General features: G+C 30.4%; 1 protein-coding gene across 7 annotated transcripts in view; it reads right to left on the bottom strand.

Moving 5' to 3' along the window:
- The window catches only part of LOC110642955 (alpha,alpha-trehalose-phosphate synthase [UDP-forming] 1), a 44878-nt gene that overhangs the window by 9187 nt on the left and 10049 nt on the right, over positions 1-25642 (bottom strand). For 2 of the 7 annotated variants that reach the window (XM_058145561.1, XM_058145556.1), the window contains exons 2-11: positions 25186-25216; positions 24930-25064; positions 24233-24387; positions 18307-18765; positions 17940-18037; positions 17408-17796; positions 14863-14977; positions 14606-14707; positions 9175-9325; positions 5630-5718 (exon numbers count right to left, since the gene is read on the bottom strand). In XM_058145561.1, coding sequence (XP_058001544.1) covers positions 5630-5718; positions 9175-9325; positions 14606-14707; positions 14863-14977; positions 17408-17796; positions 17940-18037; positions 18307-18691 — 1329 coding nt within the window. In that variant the 5' untranslated portion in view covers positions 18692-18765; positions 24233-24387; positions 24930-25064; positions 25186-25216. Of the gene's footprint in view, positions 1-5629; positions 5719-9174; positions 9326-14605; positions 14708-14862; positions 14978-17407; positions 17797-17939; positions 18038-18306; positions 18766-19431; positions 19587-24232; positions 24388-24929; positions 25065-25185; positions 25217-25642 lie in introns of those variants that run through there. The other 5 variants (XM_058145558.1, XM_021795161.2, XM_058145560.1 and 2 more) reach the window with 5 other exon arrangements.

The raw sequence follows: 25642 nt of genomic DNA, 5'->3' as shown, positions 1-25642 counted from the left end.
ACTTAAACTAAAATAATAATAAAATACCTAAATAATAAAACTCTAAATTTTTAATTTTAAAATGAATATAATTCCTAAATTCCATCTTCCTATACTATATCAATTAAGCTTTGAAATACAAAATAATGCTCCTAATATTGGTCATAATTCACAATAATTCGGAATTTTATAAGAACACACCCCAAAATATCTTACAATTTCTAATGTTATGATTTGCTATGTCCAACATAAGGAATTATTTCTACTAGTTATTATATTTCTCTAGTGCTAATAAAATATTTCTAATATTATTATTGTTAAACTCAAAAAGAGTGCTAGACATATTACATATTAATTTATTTTTAATATGAGCATATGTAAGTGATTCGGCTACTTACACATCAAAATGAATAGCCAATTTAATGTTACAAATTCAATTCAACCATTTAGATTGTGCACTTTCACTATGTATATTTTCAATGTGAGATTTCCCCAATACTCTATTTAAGTGCGACCACATAGTTGTCACTTAATTAGTATTAACCAAGGTAGTTAAAAGTAGAAGACGCACTCAAAGCGATGCATCACCCAATCGCTCAAAGCACAAAAAAAGCGCTTGCTTCAACGAAGGAATTACAAAATTATTAAAAGTTAACTAATAAAATAATATGCAAAGAAAATACAATCCTCTATATAAAATTGAAACTCTTAAAAAAAGTCATCAAACATCCAAAAGCTTTTATCATTCAAATTCAATCATAACCTAGAGATATTCACTAGATTTCCCATCAAAGTCCTCAACACTTTCATCCTCATCTCCAAAATAAGATCCATTTCAGTCTCAACATCTTCCAATATTAGCTTTGAAGTTAAGGCTCTTTGCACTTTGCACTTTTTTTGTACTTTGCACTTTAAGCACAAAAAGCCTTTGCTTTACTAAATGCGCTTTGTTTAGCATATGTAAAAGTGCTTTCCTATTTCTTCGTTGCACTTTTGCAAGCGCTTTTGACTACACTGGTAATAACTCAATATAAGCCCACTTATATAATCTTATGGGCAGTTGAAACTTACAACTCAATCCGAACTTTAATATTATGTTAAATTCGGAGAGAATGTTGGGTATATTACATATTATTTATTAATTCATTTTTAATACGAGCATATATAAGAAATGAAGCTGCTTACACATCAAAATAATTAGCCAATTTAATGTGACAACTCCACCATTTATATCATACTCTTTCACTATGTATATTTTTAACGTGAAATTTCTCAACAATTACATATATCATGTAGCAATATTTAATTGATATGCATAGTTAATTATTTAAGAGACTATACAACAATTAAAACTAAGAAATCAATTCTCAAATAGTGGCAATTTTTTAAAAATATTTTATGTTAATGACATAATTAGAAGAGTTCTTCCTTGGCTCACAGTAGACCGTGTTAAGGAGAATCCATAACTCTAATCATTTCTAATGGGCTCAAATGCTGACCATGCGTGCTATAAGATTTGCGTTGTCTTCTTATTTGTGAATAAAAAAAAAAAAAATTAAGGGCCTGCTCACTTCTAAGAAACTCGGGTAGTTTTCTACAAAAGTTTTCTAAGAAAATTGAAAAACGAAGTTTCATAACCACATGTGCCAGTTTTCCAAATGGAGAACTAGAAAACCAGTTTTCTAAAATTTAATTAGGATTTGGAAACAACTTTAAGGTGTTTTCCACTATTTTCCTTTATAACAAAAATTATGTTTTCAACTGTTTTTCAAATGGAAAACAATGACTTTTATAACCAAAATTAAACTATAATTATTCATAATGATAAATATAAATCATATTATTATAAAATAAATGAATAACACATATTAAAAAATTTTTAAATAAAATAAATTTTTAAATATATTTTACAATGATTTATTTTTTTAATTATGGAAGATACAAACAATTTTTTTTTTTAAATTAGAAAATAGTTGTCTATTATTTGCAGGTAAACACGTTTTCTATATTTTTTCTTAATTTTCCATAGAAAATGAAAACTGAAGTTTTCTTAGAAAATGAAAAATGAAAAACAGAAAACTGTTTTCTACAAGTAAATAGTCCTAAGATTTTGAGATTACCTTATTGGATTATAGCCCACCACCCTCATCATAAAATCACACCTTCACATTTTTCATTTAGGGAGGCTGAGGCTTTTGCTCATTTTTGCTACCACATTTTCTCTCTAATATCTCTTTCTATTTATCTACTACAGCCAAAAAAAAAAGTAGGAGTCCTGCTCATACATACGGATTGGGAACGCAAAGAAAAGTATGAATCCATGAATATTAACATGTATGTTATGTACCATACAAATAAAATAAAAAAATAATACATTAAACTTAAATTGAATTCTCATTTCTCAATTATTCCAAAATGCATAAACAATTCCATTCCATCATTACTAGGATTTCTTTGACAGAACTATTACTCCCAGTCTCCCACCATGTGACATGAGACCTCTCTAAGATTGCCGACTCTTCTTATGCCCTTTCCTTCTTGTGCATTGTACATATATGACATTATCCTTATCTAAAGAAACTTTGTTTATAGATTCTAAAAACTCAAAATTATCAATAAAGATGGAAGGGATAGATGTACTATTGTCTTCCACCTACAAGATCCCCCAAACATTATTTTGTTTTGAAATTGCCTTTCTTTCTCAACATAAACTTTCAAAATTTAATATTGTCTGCAATGAAAACACATCACTTATTTTATCTCCTCTAATGTATTACAACCTACATTAATCACTTTTCTCCTTTTCTCACCTTTTTATTATTTTTCTTATTTTGTCTCAACTTTAAAAAATTTGTAACAAATATTTCTTTTTTGTATATTAGAAATATTTAGAAGGAATTTAACCCTAATCTCCTATACCATGAAATAAGCATTCAACCACCAGACTACTACCCAAATGATTTGTGAATGATTTATTTAATGCTCGACACATAGTTTTTTTTTTTTAATGGGTTAATTACAAAAAACCCCATAAGGTTTACCTCAAAAAACACTTTGGTCCCTGTAGTTTCAAAATTAACACTTCAGTTATACTATCCATTAGTGAAAATTGATTTTGTGGGACTAAAGTGTTTTTCCAAAATAATAATTAAAGGACTAAAGTGCAACTAAATATTAAATTTTAGGTACCAAATTATAATTTAATTAATACATCAGAGAATAAATTATAGAAGAAAAGTACATAATTTTATAGTTAAGGACTAACATGTTGGTTCATTAATAAATCTTAAGGGGTTTGTTTAATTGACCCGCTTGTTATTGTCTTTCTATTTTATTCAAATTGTTTTTTTTATGGTTTTTACAATTCAAAAATAGGCTAACAAAAGGCCTTTTTACTAAGTTAAGACATAAAAAATTTAGCAAAATCTCTACAAAAATTTGGAAACAATGACCCCATTGAATTATTATTATTATTTTCTTTATACAATTTGAAACTTAGTAATTATGCTGAAATTACAAATAAGTTCAATAACAATCGGTGAAATTAACCTTATTTTTCTGTTTAAGAGTGCCTTTTCTCACTATTTAACACATCCACCCTCTGTGGCATATCCCCAAAAAATAAAAAAAAATCTGGGTGCAATATATAATTTTTTTTTTCAGGGGTCAAGAGTTTTTAATAAAAAAAAGGGGTCAATTGACCTCCCATTTGCAGAAATGCATTTGTCATTAAAAAAGATGCTTCAATAATTAAATCTATTAGGGGTTAATTTAGCAAATATATACACATAAAGAGTAATTTTTTTTTTTTTTTAAAAAAAGAGAGGTCAATTGACCCTCCCATTTGTGGTAGTACATCTGCCACTGTCCACCCTATTATAATGCATGTTAATTATCTTAAATTCTTATTTACTTAGGGTCCGTTCAGGATCACTTCTTGTTTACGGCTTTGTTTTTTCTTTTAAAAACATTGAAAACTTGTTCGGTTATGCATTATGTTTTATTATATTTTTTTTAATTTTTTTTTTCATGTTTGTTTTTGAACATGGAAACAAAAGCTTGAAACCAGAGAAAGTGTTTTCTTCATTTTAGTTTTTATCTGTAATGCCCACGTGCCCACTCCTCCATTAGTATACAACAATTGTTTTTTAGATAATTTTTTTTAGATTTCTCTGAACTCATATGTATTATTTAATAGTTATAGCAATAAGATAATGGTTTCTAATTGACTTCTATAAAAATTATGAATATAATTCATTAATTAATTTTTTTTATAATTCCTTTATTTTTAATAATACTTTAAAATATAATGAAATTGATGCATTTGTAACATATATTTTTTTAAATTGTGTAAAAAATATATGGGTATTTTTCTACAATGACACAAAAAAATTCAAAAGATTTTTTTTTTTTTGAAGAAATTTTAAAAGAATTTTGATAACAACAGTTTTTGAAAAACAAAAACTAAAAAATTATAAACAGTTTTCAGTTTTTACTGTTTTTAAAAAACGAAAAACAGAAAACTTACAATGATACCAAATGTACACTTAGAGATGTGATTGTATTTTAATGGTGTCAAAATAATATCTACCTAAAAAGTTATTGTTCATAATTCTAATAAAAATTTTATGCGAATTCAAAAATAAACCAACAATTATCAATATAATTATATTATAAATGAAGCTAATGCATAAGAAATATGCAACATTCTTCAAATCAAGATGTTATTTCTTTGGATCTAGGGCTATGAAAAAAGATTTAGATTTCTATCCTAAGTGTGCACATGTTTTAAGGGTAAAGGGGGTTAAGAGTAAGGCAGATAGGTTACAGGGTAGCACTTATCCCTCTTTAACCTCTTTTTAAGGGGTTCAAAAGCTAACCTTTGTAGTGTATTTTTTTTAACTCTATCCCCCAAGTTAAAAGGGAGGAAAGAGTGGAGGGGGAGAAAAAAATATATTTATCTAATTATATTATTATTTATCACAATTAAAATAATAAATAAATATATAATTAAAACATTCACCTTGTTTTTTTTTGACCTTATAACAAACACATTTAATTGACACTGCTGTAACTTTTTATTCCTATGTTTTATCACTTAATTATTACATCCTTAAACATTAATAATGTAATTGTAAACTCCTAATTACTTTACCTCAAAACAAACATTAATTGTTTTGCTCTTCATTGGATCTAAATATCGGTTGCTGCCCTTTTTTTAATTTATAGAAATTTCAAATCCTTATTTTATTCCCTTAATTATCTTTAAAAATGTAATTATCAATTCCCGATTCTTTAACCTCAGAACAAAAATACCCTAATCGTTGTGCTCTTTATTGGATCTAAATATTGGTTGCCCACCCTTTTTTTTAATTATTGAAATTTGAACTCCTCTTTCATTTGAACGCATATAATTTTACTTTGTTACTTAGAAGTGGAAATTTATGTAGTTCAAGAAAATATTTTCTATTTATAGTTTAAGTTTATTTATTATAATTTGTCCCTAATAAGAAAATTCTCTCATTCAACCCATAGATTCATTGGAACACAAAGAAAATATTACATTCTTCAAAATACATTTTGTAAAGTTAACAATATTTATACTGGACAATTCATAATCAAGAAACAAATTGAGCAGTAAAAAACATACCAAATGATGTATTGGAACAGCAGTCAACGTTCCAAATCTACCATTAATGCGCCCAACAATTTCATGAACTTGGCTTGTAAGTTTTTGATCTGAGTAGATGAAAAAAAACATAAATTGATACATAATTTTCTTGAAAGATAAATGAAGGAAAAGTTATTTTTTCTTGTTAATCCACATGACAGTACATAGGTATTTATATACAAAGAATACTACATTAGATAGGAGATATCTACTAGTTAGGAATCCTTACAGACTAGGAAACCTTTTCTATACAGAACTCTTTACAAAGTAGACTTCTATAACACTCTCCCTCAAGTTGGAGCATAGGTATTAATCATGCCAACTTGTTGCAAATGTAATCAACCCGAGCTCCACTCAGAGCTTTTGTAAACATATCTCCTCTCCTATTTTAACATGTCCTGTTGATATGATCTTTTATTGAATTTTTTCACAAACAAAGTGACAATTATTCTCAATGTTTATGGTCCGTTCATGAAACACAGGATTAGAGGCAATATGGAGAGCAGTTTAATTATCACACCATAATTGTATGGGCAAAGAAACCTTAAGGCCCAATTCTTCTAATAATTGAAGTATCCACATTATTTCACACACTGATTATACCATAACTCTGTATTCTGATTCAGCACTAGATTGAGAGACTACACTCTGCTTCCTACTTCTCCACAATACCAAGTTACCTCCCACAAATGCACAATACCCAGTAGTTGGCCTTCTATTAGCCTTAAATCCTGCTCAGTCTACATCTGAAAAACATTCGACATTCAAATGCCCATGATTACTATATAACAAGTCTTGTCCTGGAGTTCCCTTCAAATAGAACAAGATTTGTCCTAATGCTTCCCAATGAACAACAGTTGGGGAAATCATAAACTGACTCACCACACTAACTGAGTATGCAATATCAGGATGAATTACTGTAAGGTAGTCCAATTTACCTACTAGTCTCCTGTACTTTTTTAGATCATCAAACAATTCACCATCCTCTGCAACAAGTTGCAAATTTGGAGTCATTGGTGCACTACAAGGCTTAACACCCAATTTTCCTGTTTTTGCCAATAAATCCATAGCATACTTTCTCTGAGACAAGAAAATACATTTTTTACTTCTCATAACCTCAATACCCAAGAAATACTTCAATAAACCCAAATCTTTTGTCTGAAATTGGGTGAAGGAAGGATATGAGGGATGAATTACCAACAGAATCACTTCCTGTGATAACAATATCATTCACCTAAACTACTAACAAAATTAAACCAGCTTCAAATTGTTTATAGAAAACTGAGTGATCACACTTACTCTTCTTTAGACCATATCTTTATACCACTTCACTGAATCTCCCAAACCAAGCCCAAGGACTTTGTTTTCGGCCATAAAGAGATTTTCAAAGCCTACAGACTTTATCCAACTCCCTCTGAGCAACAAACCCAGGAGGTTGCTCCATATACACCTCCTCCTGAAGATCACCATGAATAAACGCATTCTTGATATCTAGCTGATACAGAGGCCAATCATATGTAGCTGCTAGAGAAATAAATATATGAACAGAGGCAAGTTTAGTTACAAGAGAAAAATATCAGAGTAATCAACTCCATATGTCTAAGTATATCTTTTGGCTACAAGACGGGCTTTTAATTTTGCTACAGAACCATCAGGGTTTACCTTTACTGTAAATACCCATTTGCAATCAATTGCTTTCTTACCAGTAAGCAAAATCATCAATTCCCATGTACCATTAGTATCTAAAGCTTTCATTTCCTCTTTCATAGAGGCACGCCAACCAGGATGAGCTAATGCCTTAAAAACGGTTCTAAGAATAGGAACAGAGTCTTGATTAGAATTCGCCTCCCTATTATGCTGATTATTTTTATTGCCTACACCTCCTCCTCTGGTTCCTCCACTATTACCTTATTGTCCATTTGTATTACAGCTAACAAGGGCACCATTGGCAGGTTGTTATGAAAATTGAGTACTTTCTATACGAAGGACACGTGTGAACGTATCATGCAGGGAGCAAATCTCAGAACTGGATAGAATCTGAGATTTAACAGTTTTATACTCTGAAGGAAGGCCTGCAAGAAAACTCATAATAGCCATTTGCTCTCGTTGTACTTACTAAACTTTCACATCAGTGCTAAAAGGCAATAAAACATTAAACTCTTCATATACCCATTTAAAATCCATAAAATAGGCCATGAGAGACCTATCATGTTTCTCAGCACGATAGAATGCCTTGCACACATCATAAATACGAAAAATATTTCCTTTACCAAAATATAGACAATTCAAGTAATCTATTAATTCTTTAACAAATTCGTAGTGATTAATTAGACTGATTACCTCACTGTGAATCGAATTTCAAAATTGCAAAAATAATCGAGCATCCTCCCTGAGCCAAGCCTGCCTTATATCATCGGTGAGTAGATCCATAGTAAGGTGATCATCCTTATCAATGCTTCGTAAATAAACATTAACAGTCTTACTTGATTCTAAACAATTTAAACCATTAAGTTTGTTTTCCGTGATCTTAGTCATCACTAAAATCACATCAGACACAATAGCCTTATTGTCTGCCATTAGATAAAATAATAAAATTCTGTCCCAATTTTCAACAAAGCAGACTTAATAAGTATCAACAAAACAAGTACCAACACTACCCAATCAACAAATAAACACACGAAAACTTGATAACAAAGGGATTCCTTGAAACGGATTAAAAAAAAAAAAAAAAAGAACTGCTAGAAGATTTCGAACCTTGGAGATCCAAAAAAAATACCCCAAACTGAACAACCACCCACGGGAATGGAGTCACCAAGTCGAGGTGATGCTGGGAAACGAAGCGTGGCTGCTGGAGGATAGCATACGCACGATGACGAGCTGGCGCGTCGAACAGGGGCCATAAAGCAAAAGTGGCTTGTGAAGGCCACTCGCTCCAAGTCCAATCACCTGACTTTCAAGGATGGTCGATCGGCATCTGGGTCTCCTTCTAAGGCTGGCGATGAGACACTGTGGTAATTCTATTGAGTTCTCCTAGGGTACAGTAGTTTCGGAGAAAAAAATGGGAAGAAAAAAACTTTTGGGAGCAATTGTTCAAGGCTCTGATACCATGAAGGAAAAGTTATTTTTTCTTGTTAATCCACATGACAGTACATAAGTATTTATATACAAAGAATACTACATTAGATAAGAGATATATACTAGTTACGAATCCTTACAGACTAGGAAACCTTTTCTATACAAAACTCTTTACAAAGTAGACTTCTATAATAATAAAAATCCACGTTTACATTAGCGATGCAAGACTAGCACTTACAGTTACAATTTCATCCTACCATGCAAATACAAATACTTATATTGACCAAAAGGCCACACACGCACACACACACATCCTTTTTTTTTTTGCAGATCCTAATCAAATCTTCAAGCTTCATAAACAAAATCAAGCCCAAAGATCATCTGATTCTAATGCGAACAACATAGTAATAATAACACTAAGGGAAAGATGAGCATGTTACGAAACATACACTCAGGAACATCAGTACGTGTTGGCACCGCAATTTGCAGCAAAACAACTTTATCACGCCAATGAGAGTTTTCCTCCAGAAATTTTTCAAATGCAAGTATCTTCTGTGGAATTCCTTTAATCATATCAAGTCGATCAACACCTAACATTACCTGTTAATTAAGAAAATTATCAGTAATATATAACCAATAAAAAAAATGTTAAATTTAGAGAGTGTTGGACATATTACAATTTAATTCATTTTAATTCGAGTATATATAAGTGAATAGATTGCTTTACACATTAAAATGACTAGCCAATTTAATGTTACAACCCAACCACTTATATATTACCCTTTTACTTCATATTTTTTCAATATAGGATTCCCAACCAAGAGCCTTGACATATTTAATTGTAAAACAATGGAAGCGGTAAACTATTCAAGGTTTACAGCTATAAAAAACAAAAGTGGCAAGGAATTATAAAATGTTCTTGTGGATTAATGAAAACCTATCCATTAGTTCTTTACAACTTCTCTGGTAATAACTAATAAAGAATAAATCACAATCAGCAGCACTACATTGCCATCATATTACACTAGCAGGATCTGAAAAGGTAAACTGCCATAACATAAACCAGTTAACTTCAGATACACATGTAGCCTATTTCATTTACTGAAGGAAATAGAAAGAAAATTAATATCCTATGGTAGAAGTTTATAAAATTTTCTCGTATACATGGAATCTGAAATTTTTATGATATTTCTATATCTCACTCACCTTAATTTAGATGAATATAGAATTAATTTTTCAGTATAATTTTTACAATTAACTTTAGGCCCTATTTTGTTCAAATAAGAATGAAAATGCGACGAAAACCCTAAAATTAATTTTATGATATCTATGTCTTTTTTGGATACTCTCACCTCCAAAAAGGTTATATCTTATAAGTACTATTCACCAACCACAAACAAATATTTCATATCAGCCGAAGTAACCTTTTTGAGACATCTCCATTTTTTCATCCAATTCAGTCGACCAAAATAATATCACTAAGTCTCTTCATGTTCCTTATTTTTCTGCAACATATCTCATCTGATGGCTCTCTTCTCATCCTCTTTAGGTCTACTTTTGTCGACCTCATCCAAATTTCTTCTAACCAAAATGATATTGCTCATGATATTCACGATGCAGGTCCAAAAAAGGCTCTAGTTGCCAACATCATCACCATCACCAACCACAATTGCGCCTTCAGTACCCTTCAGAAAGGTACTCATTTTTCTCATAAACCTTATCCCATTAATAATTTCTCATGTTATCATCATTTGTTTTCACCCTATTATTGCAATTTGTCTTCTATCTAAACTCCAAAAACCATTATTGAAGCTCTATCTCATCTCAGGTGGCAAAAAGCTATGATTGAGAAAATAACTACTCTTCATTCTAATGATACTTGTGATTTTTTATTGTTGGCTATCGCTAGATCTATACAGTCAAGGTTGGTCCTATGGAAAAATTGATTGTCCAAAAACTCATATTGTTGCTAAAAGATACACACAAGTTTTTGGGTTAAACTATAGTGATACTTTTCTCCAATGACAAAGATTGCTTTTGTTCACCTTTAATTTCATTGGCTACAAACTATATATCATTGGTCTTCATCAATTTAATATCAAAAATGCTTTCTTACATTGGGAGTTAGCAAAAGAAGTGTATATGGAGCAACTACCAAGGTTTGTTACTCAAAGGGAGTCTGACTTAGTTTGACGACAATGTCGATCCATTTATGGTTTAAAGCAGTGTCCAAAAGCATGGTTTGGATAGTTCAATATTGTTGTCCAAAAGTTTGGGATGATTTGAAGTGAAGCAAACACTCAATATTTTATTGCCATAGTTCTCATGGAAAATGTATCTATTTGATGGCAGATGTTGATGATATTGTTGCAGCAAACAATAATCATGATGGCATTTCTCAACTAAAATATCTTTTCAATCACTTTTGTACCAAAGATTTGGGGAAATAATCTAGTATTGGTATTGTAATCTCACAATAGAAGTTTGAACTAGATTTACTGGAGGAAACCGATATGTTGGATTGCAAACATATGGATACTCCCATGAATCCAAATGTCAAACTTATTCCTGGGTAGGTAGAGCCCCTGACGAATCTTGAAAGATATTGAATTTGGTTGGAAAACTCAATTATCTCATAATCACTCGACTAGATATTTCTTGTGTTGTTAGCGTGTTAAGTCAATTTCTCCAAACTCCATGCAATAGCTAGTGGGATGCAATAATCTACATCCTTAGATATATCAAAGAAGAACCAAGACAAGATCTATTGTATGAAGATAGGGGACACACATAGGCTATTGGCTATTTTAATGCAAATTGGGCAAGTACTTCCTCTGATCAACGTTCTACTTTCACGTATTGTGTTTTGATTGGAGGGACTCTAATATCATGAAAAAGTAAAAAGCAAGATGTAGTTGAAGCAGAATATCAATATATGGCCTCAACAACTTGTGAGCTCATCTAGTTGAAGCAACTCCTTCAAGAATTGAATTGTGGGGGTATCCAACAAATGAAGTTAATTTGTGATAATCAAGCAACATTACATATTGCCTCTAATTCAGCCTTTCATGAAAGAACAAGATATATAGAGGTGGATTGTCACTCTATCAAACAGAAAGTTGAGTCATGTTGTATATTACTACTAGTTTTGTCAATTCAAACAATCAGTTAGCAACCATGCTCACTAAATCTGTCAAATGTTCTGATATTGATTACATATGTAATAAGCTAGAAACGTATGATATGCATGCTTCAGCTTAAGGGAGAGTTTTAGAATGCTAATTGTGATTGTGTGCTGTAATAGTGTCTGTAATTGTGTCCTGTAAATGTGTAACCTTCTAAACTTAGTTTATCTAACAGCATATATACTCTCAGTAGCTTGGGGGAATAATTAAGCAATTTCTTCCACATTTACCATCAATTTCTTCTTCATCATAAAAATTAGAACAAGTGACTTTTAGTGATAAGTGATAACCCACAGCTTCATATGTATAAATGGATGTTTTATCCAAAAGCCAATTAGTAATATGCATGTCCTCACATTGCAAGTGTTCAAAATTTTTAAGACCAACAAGGACTGAAATAACTGACCATTCACAAGAACCCAAACCTTAATTTGCAAAGATTGTTTTCTTTTTTTTAATCATCGAAGGCTAAATAAGAGATTCAAAGTTGCTCAAAATTTTATTTAAGTGACAAAGAACACAACTTATAAAGTAAAATGCATACACCTCACCAAATACATATGCAAAATAAAAACACTACTAAATTAATCTTCTAGCAATTAATTTATCACTTGGGACTCAGCCCAAAATGAAAAACTGGTATTGCATAATTAAGTCCATTGCAAAGTGCATTATATGTTATAAAGTTTCAAGTACATCTTTGACCTAAAATCTCTAGTTATAAATGACCTAGTCATCGTGATTTTGTTATTCATGATGATTATTTACTTAAGCTACTAAATTGTGCATTCCTCGTACTTCACTTATAGAATTTTTAGTATGGGAATTGCATGCAAGTGGATTAGCAGGACATTTTGGAAAAGATAAGACCATTGCTCTTGTTGAGAATAGGTTCTATTGGCCTTCATTGAAGAGAGACATTGCTAGGATTGTCTCACAGTGTTGCACCTATCAGTTAGCTAAAGCTAAAAAACATAACACTGGTTTGTACACTCCTCTTCCTGTTCCACATACCCCTTGGAAAGATGTGAGTATGGATTTTGTTCTTGAGTTACCTAAAACAACTAGAGGGCATGATTCTATCTTAGTAGTAGTGGATAGGTTTTCTAAAATGGCGCATTCATTCCATGTAACAAGATATGTGATGCTTCACATGTAGCTGCATTGTTCTTCAGGGAAGTTGTCAAATTGCATAGTTTACCTTCTTCTATAGTGTCTGATAGGGATGTTAAGTTTGTTAGTTATTTTTGGAAGACACTTTGGAAGTTGTTTGGCACTACATTGAAATTTTCTTCAGCTTTTTACCCTTAAACAGATGGTCAAACTGAAGTTATGAATCGTAGCTTGGGTGATTTGCTTAGATGTCTTGTAGGAGAGAAGCAAGGTAATTGGGATTTGGTTCTTTCAATTGCAGAGTTTGCCTATAACAATTCAGTAATCGTTCCACAGGTAAAAGCCCTTTTGAGATTCTTCATGGCTATTCTCCCCGTACCCCAGTTAACCTTGCTCCTCTTCCACCTGATATTTGTGTTTCTCAACCTGCTGAATCTTTTGCTCAACATATTCATGATTTGCATACTAAAATCAAGCGAAAGATTGCTTTAAGTAATGAAAATTAGAAACTTGCTGCTAATGTGCATCGTAGGAATAAAGAATTCAATGTTGGTGATTATGTCATGATTCGTATTCGCCTTAAAAGATTTCCTAGAAATTCCCTTAAGAAACTTCATGCTCGAGCCATTGGCCCTTTCTCCATTTTGCAAAAACTTGGATCTAATGCATATTTACTTGACTTACATAAATATATGAATATTAGTCCTGTTCTCAACGTGGAGGACTTGTCACCTTATCGAGGCACCTTTGAGCCTCCTATTTTGCCTTCTAGTGTTTCTGTAGGTCAGCTTGTGCCAAAGTCGCCATCACTTCCTCAGCCTAGAGATATCATTGACACTATGCTTGATGATGAGCTTGTTACTTCCTCACAAGGTGGATTTCGTAGATCTCTTGTCAAATGGCAAAGCCGTCCTGATTCTAATGCTACTTTGATCACACAAGAGGAGTTCCAGACTTTAGATCCTTCTCTCTTGGATGCTTATTTACAAGTCAACTCTACCGAGTCGAGTTCTTTTCAACCAAGGGGGAATGATGCAGAATATATTCCTAAAGATTTTAGGAGTACATACTTCAAGAAAAAAATGTAAAAAATAAGAATTCTTAGAGATTTTTATGATTGTATATCCTAATTAGATTAGGTTCCTAATTAAATTGGAATTCTTCAATTCCTAAATAGTTTGGGGATCCTCAATTCCTAATTAGGATTGAATTAGGGTACTAAGATCCTAATGTGATTGGGATTTCTAATTCTATAAATAAACCTAGAGTTTCTATTGTTATTAGACAAGTTTTGTTATGACAATTTTATGAGATCAATAAAATTTGAGAATTAGTTCTCTTTCTCAAGGATTGGTCCTTATTTTGTTCTTTGTTCTTGTTTGTTCTACATCACCGAGATCAGTAAGCATTCTTATTTATTGATTCAAATAGAAATCATGTCACTAAATATCAACAGTTCTACAATTCAGAAATAGCAAGACTAGAATAATTCTGCATGGTCTATATTATGAGTATAGATAAATATAAACCAAGTGAAATTTGTTCAAATTGAAGTAAATCATGAAGTAAAGACTAAATCTACCTTTCGGCCAGAAAATCTCTCTTCTAATTCCTTGATATGATCCTGGACTTGAGGGACCTCTAGTGCTCTTATGAAACGATCAGAGTCTATCCCAATAGGGAACTAACAATATAAAAGAAAAGGGATCATAATTAGTGTACCAAAAAATAACTACAAATTTGTTCAATGTGGAAACTGTTTAGTTTTAACATGCTTGATGCAACACCAAAAGTAAGGAGCAAGTCTAAGAAACAAGGCAAGGTTCTACGCAAACATACAGCAGCAACTCGAGTCAGCCTCCCCTGATCCTCGACTCCTTCAGGTGTACCCTCTAGTCCAAGAATACGAGTACAAGCACTAACAAAATGCCTTGCATAGTCATAGGTATGAAATCTGGAGAAAAGAATCAACTAATTGTAGTGTTGTGTACAAAAATTATATAGATAAGGTTGAAAACTGCAACAAAAGTGAATTTCTGATAATTAAAATGATGAAACCAGACACAAGGATATAAATCATGGGTCAAACTTTCAATTATATCTAATTATAGGAACAATAATTTTAGCATTTATATTTAGTAATTAAGAATGAGATTTCTAGCCAAAAAATAGAAGTATCTTTTACCGTATTCTCCTTTGCTGCTTTGAAAATCGTCCTACCTTGTACCAATAAAGATTATATAAAATTTTTCATAGGTAAGTGTTCATTGATCAATGCTAAAAGGAGTAAGTTGTGAAAAAAAATATTAAAGTTGAATAGATTGAACTAAATTAACTAGAGATCATCAGATCAAAAGAAAAAAGAATGCAGCATTCACCTATAAGTATTAATTAGACTAATGAACCTGATCCTGTAGTCTTTGCAGAATCCTTTAAATGATATGTATACCAGTATGTGTCATTAATGTTTCACTTTAATAGTAAGACCAGCAATTGCATTGAGTGGGTTCAAACGTTCAATTGTATCAGTGATCAGAAAAGGTATATACACATAAAGATAAACACATACAAAATTTAGGTTTACTTGGTGTTGCTTGGTAAACTTCCTCTTTTTGCTTTTTTTTTTTCTCCTATTTTTTTCTCATGTATTTTGTTTTATAATAGCATTAAAGAAGAAGAAGAAAATTTATCAAACAAAGCCTTAATAATCCTATGTTGACCATGTGACACCTTCAGTTGAATCAGTTCTTCCAGGTGTCATTATCCTCTATTGTCTATGACAACTGAATACAATGAGTAATATTCTGGAATTTACAAAATAACATCACAACATTGAAAATTGAAAGCATCATAATGCTCATGGTTTGAACCAAAAAGCTGGTATTGGTTACGAAGCAGACTTTGGTTGATGACTAGATGATCATTTTGTATTGCTTATTGAAAATTTCATGTCTAGCATGACTCACAAAAGTCCGAAAGCTCTATATTTGCCAACAATATCTGCAATTAACAAATAATTTCACGTCCTTGAAAATTGAAATACATAATAAGCGCTCCCAGTTCTGCACAAAAAGCTGTCATTGGTTATGACTTATGAACCAGACTTTGGTTGCTGACAATATGATCATGGTTAATTGCTTATCGATCATGCTACTGGCTCTATATTATTAGGTACTTTGAGAATGAGTTATGCCTAATTTAACACATTACAACAGGGAGACAACTATACACCAAGTAATTACAATACACTTCAGATAAAAGCAATCACGGCACTGATACAAATGATAAGTAGATCTGTTACAGATCATATCAACACAATCTGAAAAGATTATGTATGCAGACAAAGACAATAAAGATAAGAATGCAATTTACATGACTATATCGTACAACTTAACTAAGCCTTAATCTCAATCTAGCTAGGATTAGCTATATAGATTCTTTTCCTCCATTCTACTTGACATAGCGCTACTTAATAATCATTCTTCCCTACTTCACCCAAGTCATCCTAGATCCATCTCTCATCTTCAATAATTAGCTTGAATGCGTTCAACATTCAGTGTAAGAACAAATATGGGCTGATCCACAAATATGAGAGAGACTGATAGAGATTGGAGCCAAGGCAATAAAAACAAAGTACAAGCAGTCAAAGAAAAAAAAAATTGTCCTATCCTTCATTCTTTCTGCTGAAAAGTGATCAAATTAATAAAATGTCTACTTACAGATCAATTATCCATGTTTTAAAAAGGAACAAGTGAGGCAGAAGGCTCCTTCACCCGCCCTTTAAGAAGTTATGTTGTATATGCATAAGGTCATTATCATTAATAAGGACACAATTCCCTTGTAGAAAAGAAAACCAATGAGGCAACAGGAATATGCAATCCAATTCACAAATGAACATCAAATGGTACTACTTAAACATTAAGCAGTTAAGCATGCCAGAACCAACACTATTTCTTAAATATAAACATCTGCATCCGAGTAAACTCACTGGACCACCCAAAATGAGTTAGTAATAGGAGACAAAGAGCACATGTAAAAAACAGATAAACTCTACCATAGTTGACATCATTTCCTCACAATCATGTTAGAATTCATGATATGTATGACATCAACCCTAGTCAGTTTTTAACTATGAAAAACTGCATCCAAGAACCTAGTAATGCACTGAGATAACACAGAGAGCAGACTGTTGTATAGCTGTGAAAGACACTAAAAAAAAAAAGGCTTTAATCCTAATGGCTCTGGTAAAACAAGTAAAGCCTATGCAAAATTGCACCTTGCAGACAAACATAATGCTGAATAAAAAGTGGAATCAGACTCAAATTTTTCTTGGAGATTGATATAAGACTTATCCAGAATCTTCACATTTTCAACTGAAGCTTACCCGACTAAATCAGCAGCAAGAACTGAGCGCAGTAGCTCTGATCGAGATGGCAGTGTCCTATGGATTTCAGAAGAAGGAAAGGGTGTGTGGAGAAACCAACCAACTTTCATGTTACTGGAGTATTCTTTCAAGCATTTTGGAAGGAACATTAGATGGTAATCATGGCACCAAACAACATCTCCCTCTTCATAGTGCTTATTCACCACATCAGCAAACATTTGATTAGCCTTCTTATATGCAGCAAATTGAGACTGAAAACTTCTGGTTGTGGCAAGGCGATCTTCTTGCGGAAGTCCAAGATAATGAAAAACAGGCCATAATATATTGTTGCAGTAGCCATTATAATATTGATGAACAATCTCTTCATCAAGGAATACTGGTATGCACCTCTAACATGATTTCAGGATAGGAAAGTTCAATAAGTTATAAAGAGAACTTGTCTAATCAGGACATCTATATCGCAAAGCACAAATAATGCATGATTTAAGAAAGTCTCAAATATCAAAATGTTTCTGGACACATAAAATTGCACCTTTTCAGCCAAAGCTCTAGTAAGTGCCTTCTGGCCAATCTCATCTGGCACATTTACACCAGCCCAACCAATCCATCTTGCCTCAAACTCCTTCACACCTTTTATGACAACCAAAATGCATCAGGTTCCTCATTGGAAGATGGAAAGAGAAAATGTTATCAAGAAAACTCCAGACGATTAAGCAGAACTCAAAACAGAGGAGATACAGATGAGCATAAGATTTCAATAAATAGTTAAACAAAAAACTCAACTCAGCTTAGCCCTGATCTCAACAAATTTGGGTCAACCACAATTCTCCATTCCTTTCTATCTAGGGATGCATTCTACATGATACGACCAATGCAAAAAGAAGACTTAAACCACTGACCTAGAAGAGCACTAACTAGGCCTCCAGCACTTATCTCCAAAGACCATGAATCTTCGCCCCTTCTAACTGCAGAGACAGGAAGCCTGTTAGCCACCACCAGCAGCCGTTGCCTTAAAGGCCTGCCATCCTCCTTTTCACATCCCTCAGCAAGTGTCCTTGTAGCTGCAATAGCCCCTTCAAGGTATTTCTCAATATACGAATTGTTTGAGTTGTCACCTGCTCTCAAACGCAAACCATGTTCACATGGTTCAATCCCCCCATTATTATCAGTCACCTCATTTGAATGGGAAGCCCTGCTGCTTCTCTTTAGCTCTCTTTCTCTCAAGAGCCGTTGCGTACGACTTGGGTAAGGGGTTGAGTTACCGTTGTACTGGTTTCCAGGCATACGCTCACTCTAGAACCCAACCTCCAGCCACCAAATTGTATCAGCTCCGGCTGTTCTTAGAGCAATTGTATGTCCTGCATTTCATTAAAAGGAAAATTAAGTCTTAAATACAACTATAAACCACATAAAACCTTTAAATCTTCCGAATTTGGGTATTAAGAGTACATAAATCGTCACAAAGGCCAAATCTTTAGAGTAAAACATAATTCTACTGCAGTACAACACTTAAATCGTCGGTGAAATTAAAACGCATGAGCATCTTTAAGTATAATACTCATCAAACAAGATATCAATAAAACGACACAACAGCAAAGAGAAAAGATATTAGAGAGAATGGGATCCACAGAATTCCAAGAGGCAACAAAATGGAGTCTACAAAAAATTCTGGTTATCTAAGCCAAAAATTTTAAAGACCCACATTCAGAAACAGAACTCAGACATGAAAAATCCGCCAACCTTAGCAGCGAGTCCCCGAAAACAAAGGAAAGAAACAGGATGACAGACAGACAGAGCGCAGAGGGCAGAGAACAAGAACCATGAGATTCACAGAAGCATATGGATCATAAAACAGGGGTCTCTGGTTATTATTTTCACTCAGATTAAAAAACAAGCACACTGCATGAAAATACCACAACTAAAATCAACTAGAACACAAACAAGAATTACAATGTTTTTATTCACCCAAAGACGCATTAAAAAAAAAAAAAAACTGAAATTATAACAGGGCATCAATGACCCACCTACAAAGAAGGCATAGAAGAATCAGCTTGGCAACAGATAAAAACCAGAATTCTGTCCAAACAAAGGGAAAGTTTGGTTCAGTATGAGTGTTAGGGACGGAGAGAGAAAGAGAGAGAGAGAGAGAGAGTGACAGGAAGGCGAAAGAGAGGGAGCAGCAGGGTACTCGTGTAAGCTTTATAGGGTACATAAAGGCTCAAAGCCATGCAGGATTTTTTGTTGAAAAGAGAGAGAAGAAAATCATTATATCAAATCGGGTCTAATTTAGTGATCCCGCAGAAAGGCTAATGACTTAGCGATTAATTAATATTTGATATTTTACTACCCTCTTATAAATTAATTTTATTTTCATATAGTTTAAGAAAATATAATTAACATAATTAAAATAATAAATTTTATTTAAACTTTTTTTAGAGTGTTATGTGAAAAGTTTGAATTTTATAAATTTAATAATTATTATATTAAATATTGATGTCTAAATTTATTATTTATTATATTATTTTTATTCATTTTTATTTGTTATATTTATATAATAATTAAAAAAATATTTAAATAATCTTATTTTTATAAAAAAAAATCTCTAGCAATTGATTAAATTATTATTTGTCTTACTTAAAAAGTATGTAAATATTTATTGTTATTATATTACTTAAAAAGTATGTAAATAAACTGCTCGTTCTAAATTCATTTATTATATTAATGAGTCAAGTTTGAGTTCTACTCGTGTCAAGCTCAATAAATTCATTAAAATGAATTTAAATACAAACTCGATAAAATCAAGTTCGGTTCAAATTTAATAAACTTAATCTCAAATTCAATAAACTCGAGCTCGAACTTGAGTTTGAGTTCAATGAGCTCGAGCTTGACCGTTAATTATACCCATTTTAACTCACAATTACTTTTATAATACATTATTACATGAGTCCATAGTTGTTATAATAATAGAAAATAACAAAAAAAAATTTAAAACACATTACAAATTATTTTAAAATAACACAAATTATAACACACCATAATTCAAATAAAATTAATTATTTTTTATTATTTCAATTCAAAACTATATAATTTTGAATCAAAACTACGTAATTTTAAAATTACATTATAAATTTTATATAATTATAATTAAATTATTATTTTATGTTTCTAAGATTATTCTAATAAAATTATTACTTTTTACATTATTAATTAATTTATGCCATTAATAAATTTTATTGATTTTTTAAATAAATATATTATAATTTGAGCTTTTTACGATTTTTATATTTAATTTATTTAAAAAGATTAAATTTATTAGATTATTTAATTTATCAAATTATATTTTGTGTTTTATATTTTTTACCAATATTTTATTTAAGATATGAATAAATTAATTTGTATAGAATAAGTAGATAATTAATATTAAGTATAATAGTAATTATGAAAAGTACATATCTAAGTTATATAAAAAAAATATGAATTAGTACTTAAAATTTAATCTTTTAAAAGTTTACAGTTTAAAAAGAGAGATATTATAATAATAGATACTGAAAAATGGATAATATAGAGAGTAATAATAATATATGGATAGATTAGTTAATATTAATAAGAAAAAAAAAATAAGTGAGAGATTGTAAAGTGAATAAGTAATAATAATAGTTAGATATATTAGTATTAAACTTGAAATTTAATTTTTTAAAAGTTCAAAATATAGAGAAAGATGAAAAGAAATAGATAAATTCATATTTTAAGTCGTACGACTACTACCAAAATTGCATAATTAAGTTTTAATTTATTTAGTACTTTAATATAGATAAAATAGTTCAAAATAACTTTTATGCATTTGTTATATAATATTTTAAATTTATTTCTCATATAAAATTAACTTATTTTTATAAAAATTATATTCAAAATACAAATAATTATATTTTATAAATGCACTTTTTATTTTGATTATATCATAATTTTATATAATAATATATTATTTTATTATATTGGCACTATATATTTAATATTCTGATTTTATTTTTATATAAATTAACTTTATTTAAAAAAATAAATTAGAAATAATTATATTTTATACATTGAGTATATTATAACTTTAAATAATATATATTTTTTATATATTATTTTTAAAACAATCATAAATAAATATATATATATATATATTTACAATATTATAAATTATAATTACTAATGTAAATGTTTTTATAAATGAGTTAGTTCACGAGTTTATAAATAAACCTTAAAATAAGTTTATTTATAAATTTATTCACAAATTTATTTAATGAGCCAGATCGCGAGTCTGTTTAACGAGTCAGCTCTCGAACATGTTCAATGAACCAGCTCGCGAACTTATAAATGAGTTGAACTTAAATCAGAGCCAAATACTACTAAGTTCGAACTTTGCTCTTTTATTAAACGAGTCCAAAATTCGAGCTCAAACTCGGCTCGTTATGAAAATTATTTGAATCAAGGCGAGCTTTTATCAAGCTGAACCTCAAGTAGCTCATAAACAATTTGGTTCATTTACACCCCTATCACCTTGTAAAAAATTTAAATTGTTAACAGAGTTGCAACTCTAACTCTATATAGCATAGGGTCCAAGTATCATGAGTCGAAAGAATATAATATGGGCAGATACTAATTCACTAAGCTATCTCTACTCAATATCAACAATCTTTCAACACTGGCTAAGAATTCGTAACTTCAACTATGATACCAATTATAGGATCGAGTGTTTATCACCATACCAAAAATTTAAATCGTTAGAATTTAAACAAAATAGTACCAACAGCTAATTTATTGAGAAATTATATAAAATTAACACAAGAACATGCACATGACAAGCATACGCATTAAATGACCCTTCCGGATTTTCATACGGGAATATTATTTCTCTTCTACTTAAATTTCTTCTCATAACCCATAAGAAATAGCATATTCGGTCTTTTTTATTTTTATTTTTTTATAATTTATTATTATTTTTATAAAAATTTACTTTATATATAATTCACAAATTATTATTCGATTTACTAATTTATATTCAATAAAAAAATCACTTCCCATAATTATAGGATTCTTTTCCATTCCCATTTTTTAGAGAAAAATAAATTTTTCTAATTTTCAAATTTTGGTTATACATTATGTCTAATAAATAGTAATTATTTATTTTAAAAGTAAAACAAAAAAACTGCAAAATTTAAATAAGATAATCTCTTTTTAGTTATTTTTAACATTTGAAAAATATATAATGATAGAATTTAGCTTTTTATGAAATAATTAAATAAATACAAATTCAAAAAGTGCTTTTGAAAGAATTCATTTATTGAGACATAAAATTAGAAACTTAAAATATGTTAAATTGAAATTTTCTAAATAAAAATGTAAAATAGAAAAGTGAATATTCATATTACCATATAAATTATTTTAAATTATGAAACTCACTATCGATTTCAAATTTATTTTAAACATAAATTTTATTAATTAATGCCAATTAATTTTTTATTCAAAAGATTAAGTTAAATTATAGCTTATGAATTATTCTAAACCCAATGAATAAGATATTTTTGCATGTGGACCATATCTAATTCTACAGACATTTATTAAAAAATAATAAAAGTAAAATTATATATATAAAAAAAATACTATGCAATATGATGATAGAAATTGTCCATAAATTCTTTATTATTATGGGATGAGCTGAAAGTAGCTCATTCTTTTTTCATAAATGCCCTCACCTCATACGTCTAATGAATTTCCAATATGTAATCCCTTAATAGAAAATCCCAATCTTCTTCATACACTTTCACTCATATGTTATCATAAACAAATAAGATTTAATCAATTTTAAATAAAAATGTAATAGTTCATAGGTCAATGAAACTAGAGAACTTATCAGATTCTTCGTATTAAAGTTCAGGCATTAACTTTTTTTTTTTTTTTTTTTACTTGCATCTACATAAATTTTTAATTAAGAATCTAATACTAATCCATGTTTGTAATATATATTTTTACAACATAAGTTTTATATATATAAAGTCTTTTTTATTAAATATATATAATATTAAATAATTAAAATTCTTACTTAAATGGTATTTAGCTTATCTTATGAAAATTAGCTTATAAGTACCGAGTACTTAAAAGCTAATTTGAGTTTATAAACATTTTAAATTTTAAACAATTATGTGTTTGATTAAAGTACTTACAAGTGATTGATAAATGTTAACTTGTTTGGTAAAAAATAGTTTACAAGCACATTTATTATTAAAATGACTAAAAATATATTAAATGAAATTTATAATAAAATTTTAAAAATTAAATAAGAATAATATAGTAAAATATTTAGCTAAATTAACTTATAAGTACATTACTTATAAGTACCAAAATGAAAAATTAGGTCCTAATTTTTTTTAATTATAAGCTTAATTTATAAATTTAAAAATTATTATAAATGAATAAATTAACATATTTTCAAGAGTTTATAAGCTAATTTGAATAATTACGACAAATTCTCTTTTAATGGCATGCCTTTACAAACTCTAATTGATTTAACTAATAAAGCATAATTTACTATTGAGTTCTCATAGAATTATAAAAAGAAAACACTATTTCTTATTGTATAGCTGACATCTAGCCTTAATTAATTAAGGAAAGAAAAATTATGTAATAAAAAAGATATATATATCATCCCACATGCTAAGAGAAGCCGATGAGAAAAAAATAATAATAAACCAACATATACATCATAAAAGGCAGTTGCATGTAATCTTTCATGGATGAAAAGACTTGACAAACGTAATTGAGAATAAAGTAATTAATGGTTACCCACTAATGCACTAGTTTAAATTATGACCCCATAATGGACCCAAGAAAAAGGCACTGACAATGAGTGTCCTTAGCGTGCAGCAACAAGCTTATTCCATTCATCCAAAAAGTGTGGTTAGCTGAGTGGATATTATCCAACAACCCACTAATTACAGCTGCCAGAAAAGAATTGTCAATGCATGGTTGAGGAAACATCTGGGCCAGAAAATGTTTCTCTACTTTCTAGTGCTAACTAGCATATATCTGGAAAAATTTCATGGAAAACAGTAATTTCCACCCCATTAGACATTGACTCAAAACTATTTTTTTGAGTAAATTTCCAAAAAGAGAGACTTATTTCTAGTGCCTGGTTAAGAATTATTTCTCATCTAACCAAGGAAAAAAGAACTGGATAAAGGATAAAAATGATAATGTTTTGTAATTATTTGTACCCAACTCATCCAATAAGTGGAAGATGATAGCCTACAACTAAATTACCAACATTAATTAGTATTAGTCCAAGAACTGGACATAGCATTTAACTATTGCAATTTATATCAGAACCAGCTCTTTATTTTGTTGTTGTTTTTCTGGAAACTTTAAGGAAGTCCAGGGTAGCCAGAAAATATTTCCAAGTGGACCAAATTTCCAAGAACATAATTAAGATCCTGAGAGATAATGAATTCACATCTACCATTAGCAACGGTTTTCTTCTAACCTTACAAAATTGGCAGCACTAAGTTCCCCTTGGACCATAATAATCATTCCATAAGTTTGTGTTTGTACATGGACAAGTCAATGATGCCAATCCTTAACAGGTACTGCATCAGTCAAACAAATGCCCAGAAGAAGTCTGAGAAGAATGGGAAGAAAGGAAATAGGAATAGGCAAGTTATAGCAAACAAGAAGGCATCATTATCAACAATCCAGCAAATGACACGTACAAAGAAAGTTAATTTAGATCAGCAGCTAACCTTGTTTTAGGAAGTATAGACCTTCATTGACCTGTTGAAGCAGAGTCACCATTTTAGATTTCAAGAATGATATTATGATAATCAAGAGAAGAAATATCTCAGATATATATCTTTTTGAATGATAGAGAGATGTATCCCCTTTCATGTGCACCACTGCATATTTTTGGGAAATTATAAAGTACTTGATAGAGAATCATAATAAGACGTGACCAGAAATCAATGAATGGGCCAAGGAAAATGCAACAAAATCAAATATTTATTCAGAAAAAAGTCTCATAGGCCAAGGGATATGCAACAAAACCCAATATTTATTGACAGAAAAAGACTCTTATGTGGCTTTGTTTTTTCCTCTGCTACACCTAGGCAAGTGGAATTGATATTATTGCTGGGATCAGAGACGTGGGATTCTACTTTCTAGAGCAAGTGGCCTGTGAATGGTAAGAGATGTATCCACGGA

This window comes from Hevea brasiliensis, chromosome 4, assembly GCF_030052815.1.
Source record: "Hevea brasiliensis isolate MT/VB/25A 57/8 chromosome 4, ASM3005281v1, whole genome shotgun sequence".
Classification (NCBI taxonomy): Eukaryota; Viridiplantae; Streptophyta; class Magnoliopsida; order Malpighiales; family Euphorbiaceae; genus Hevea; species Hevea brasiliensis.
The sequence above is the reverse complement of the archived record's forward strand: the minus strand, read 5'-3'. Positions and strand labels throughout refer to the sequence as shown.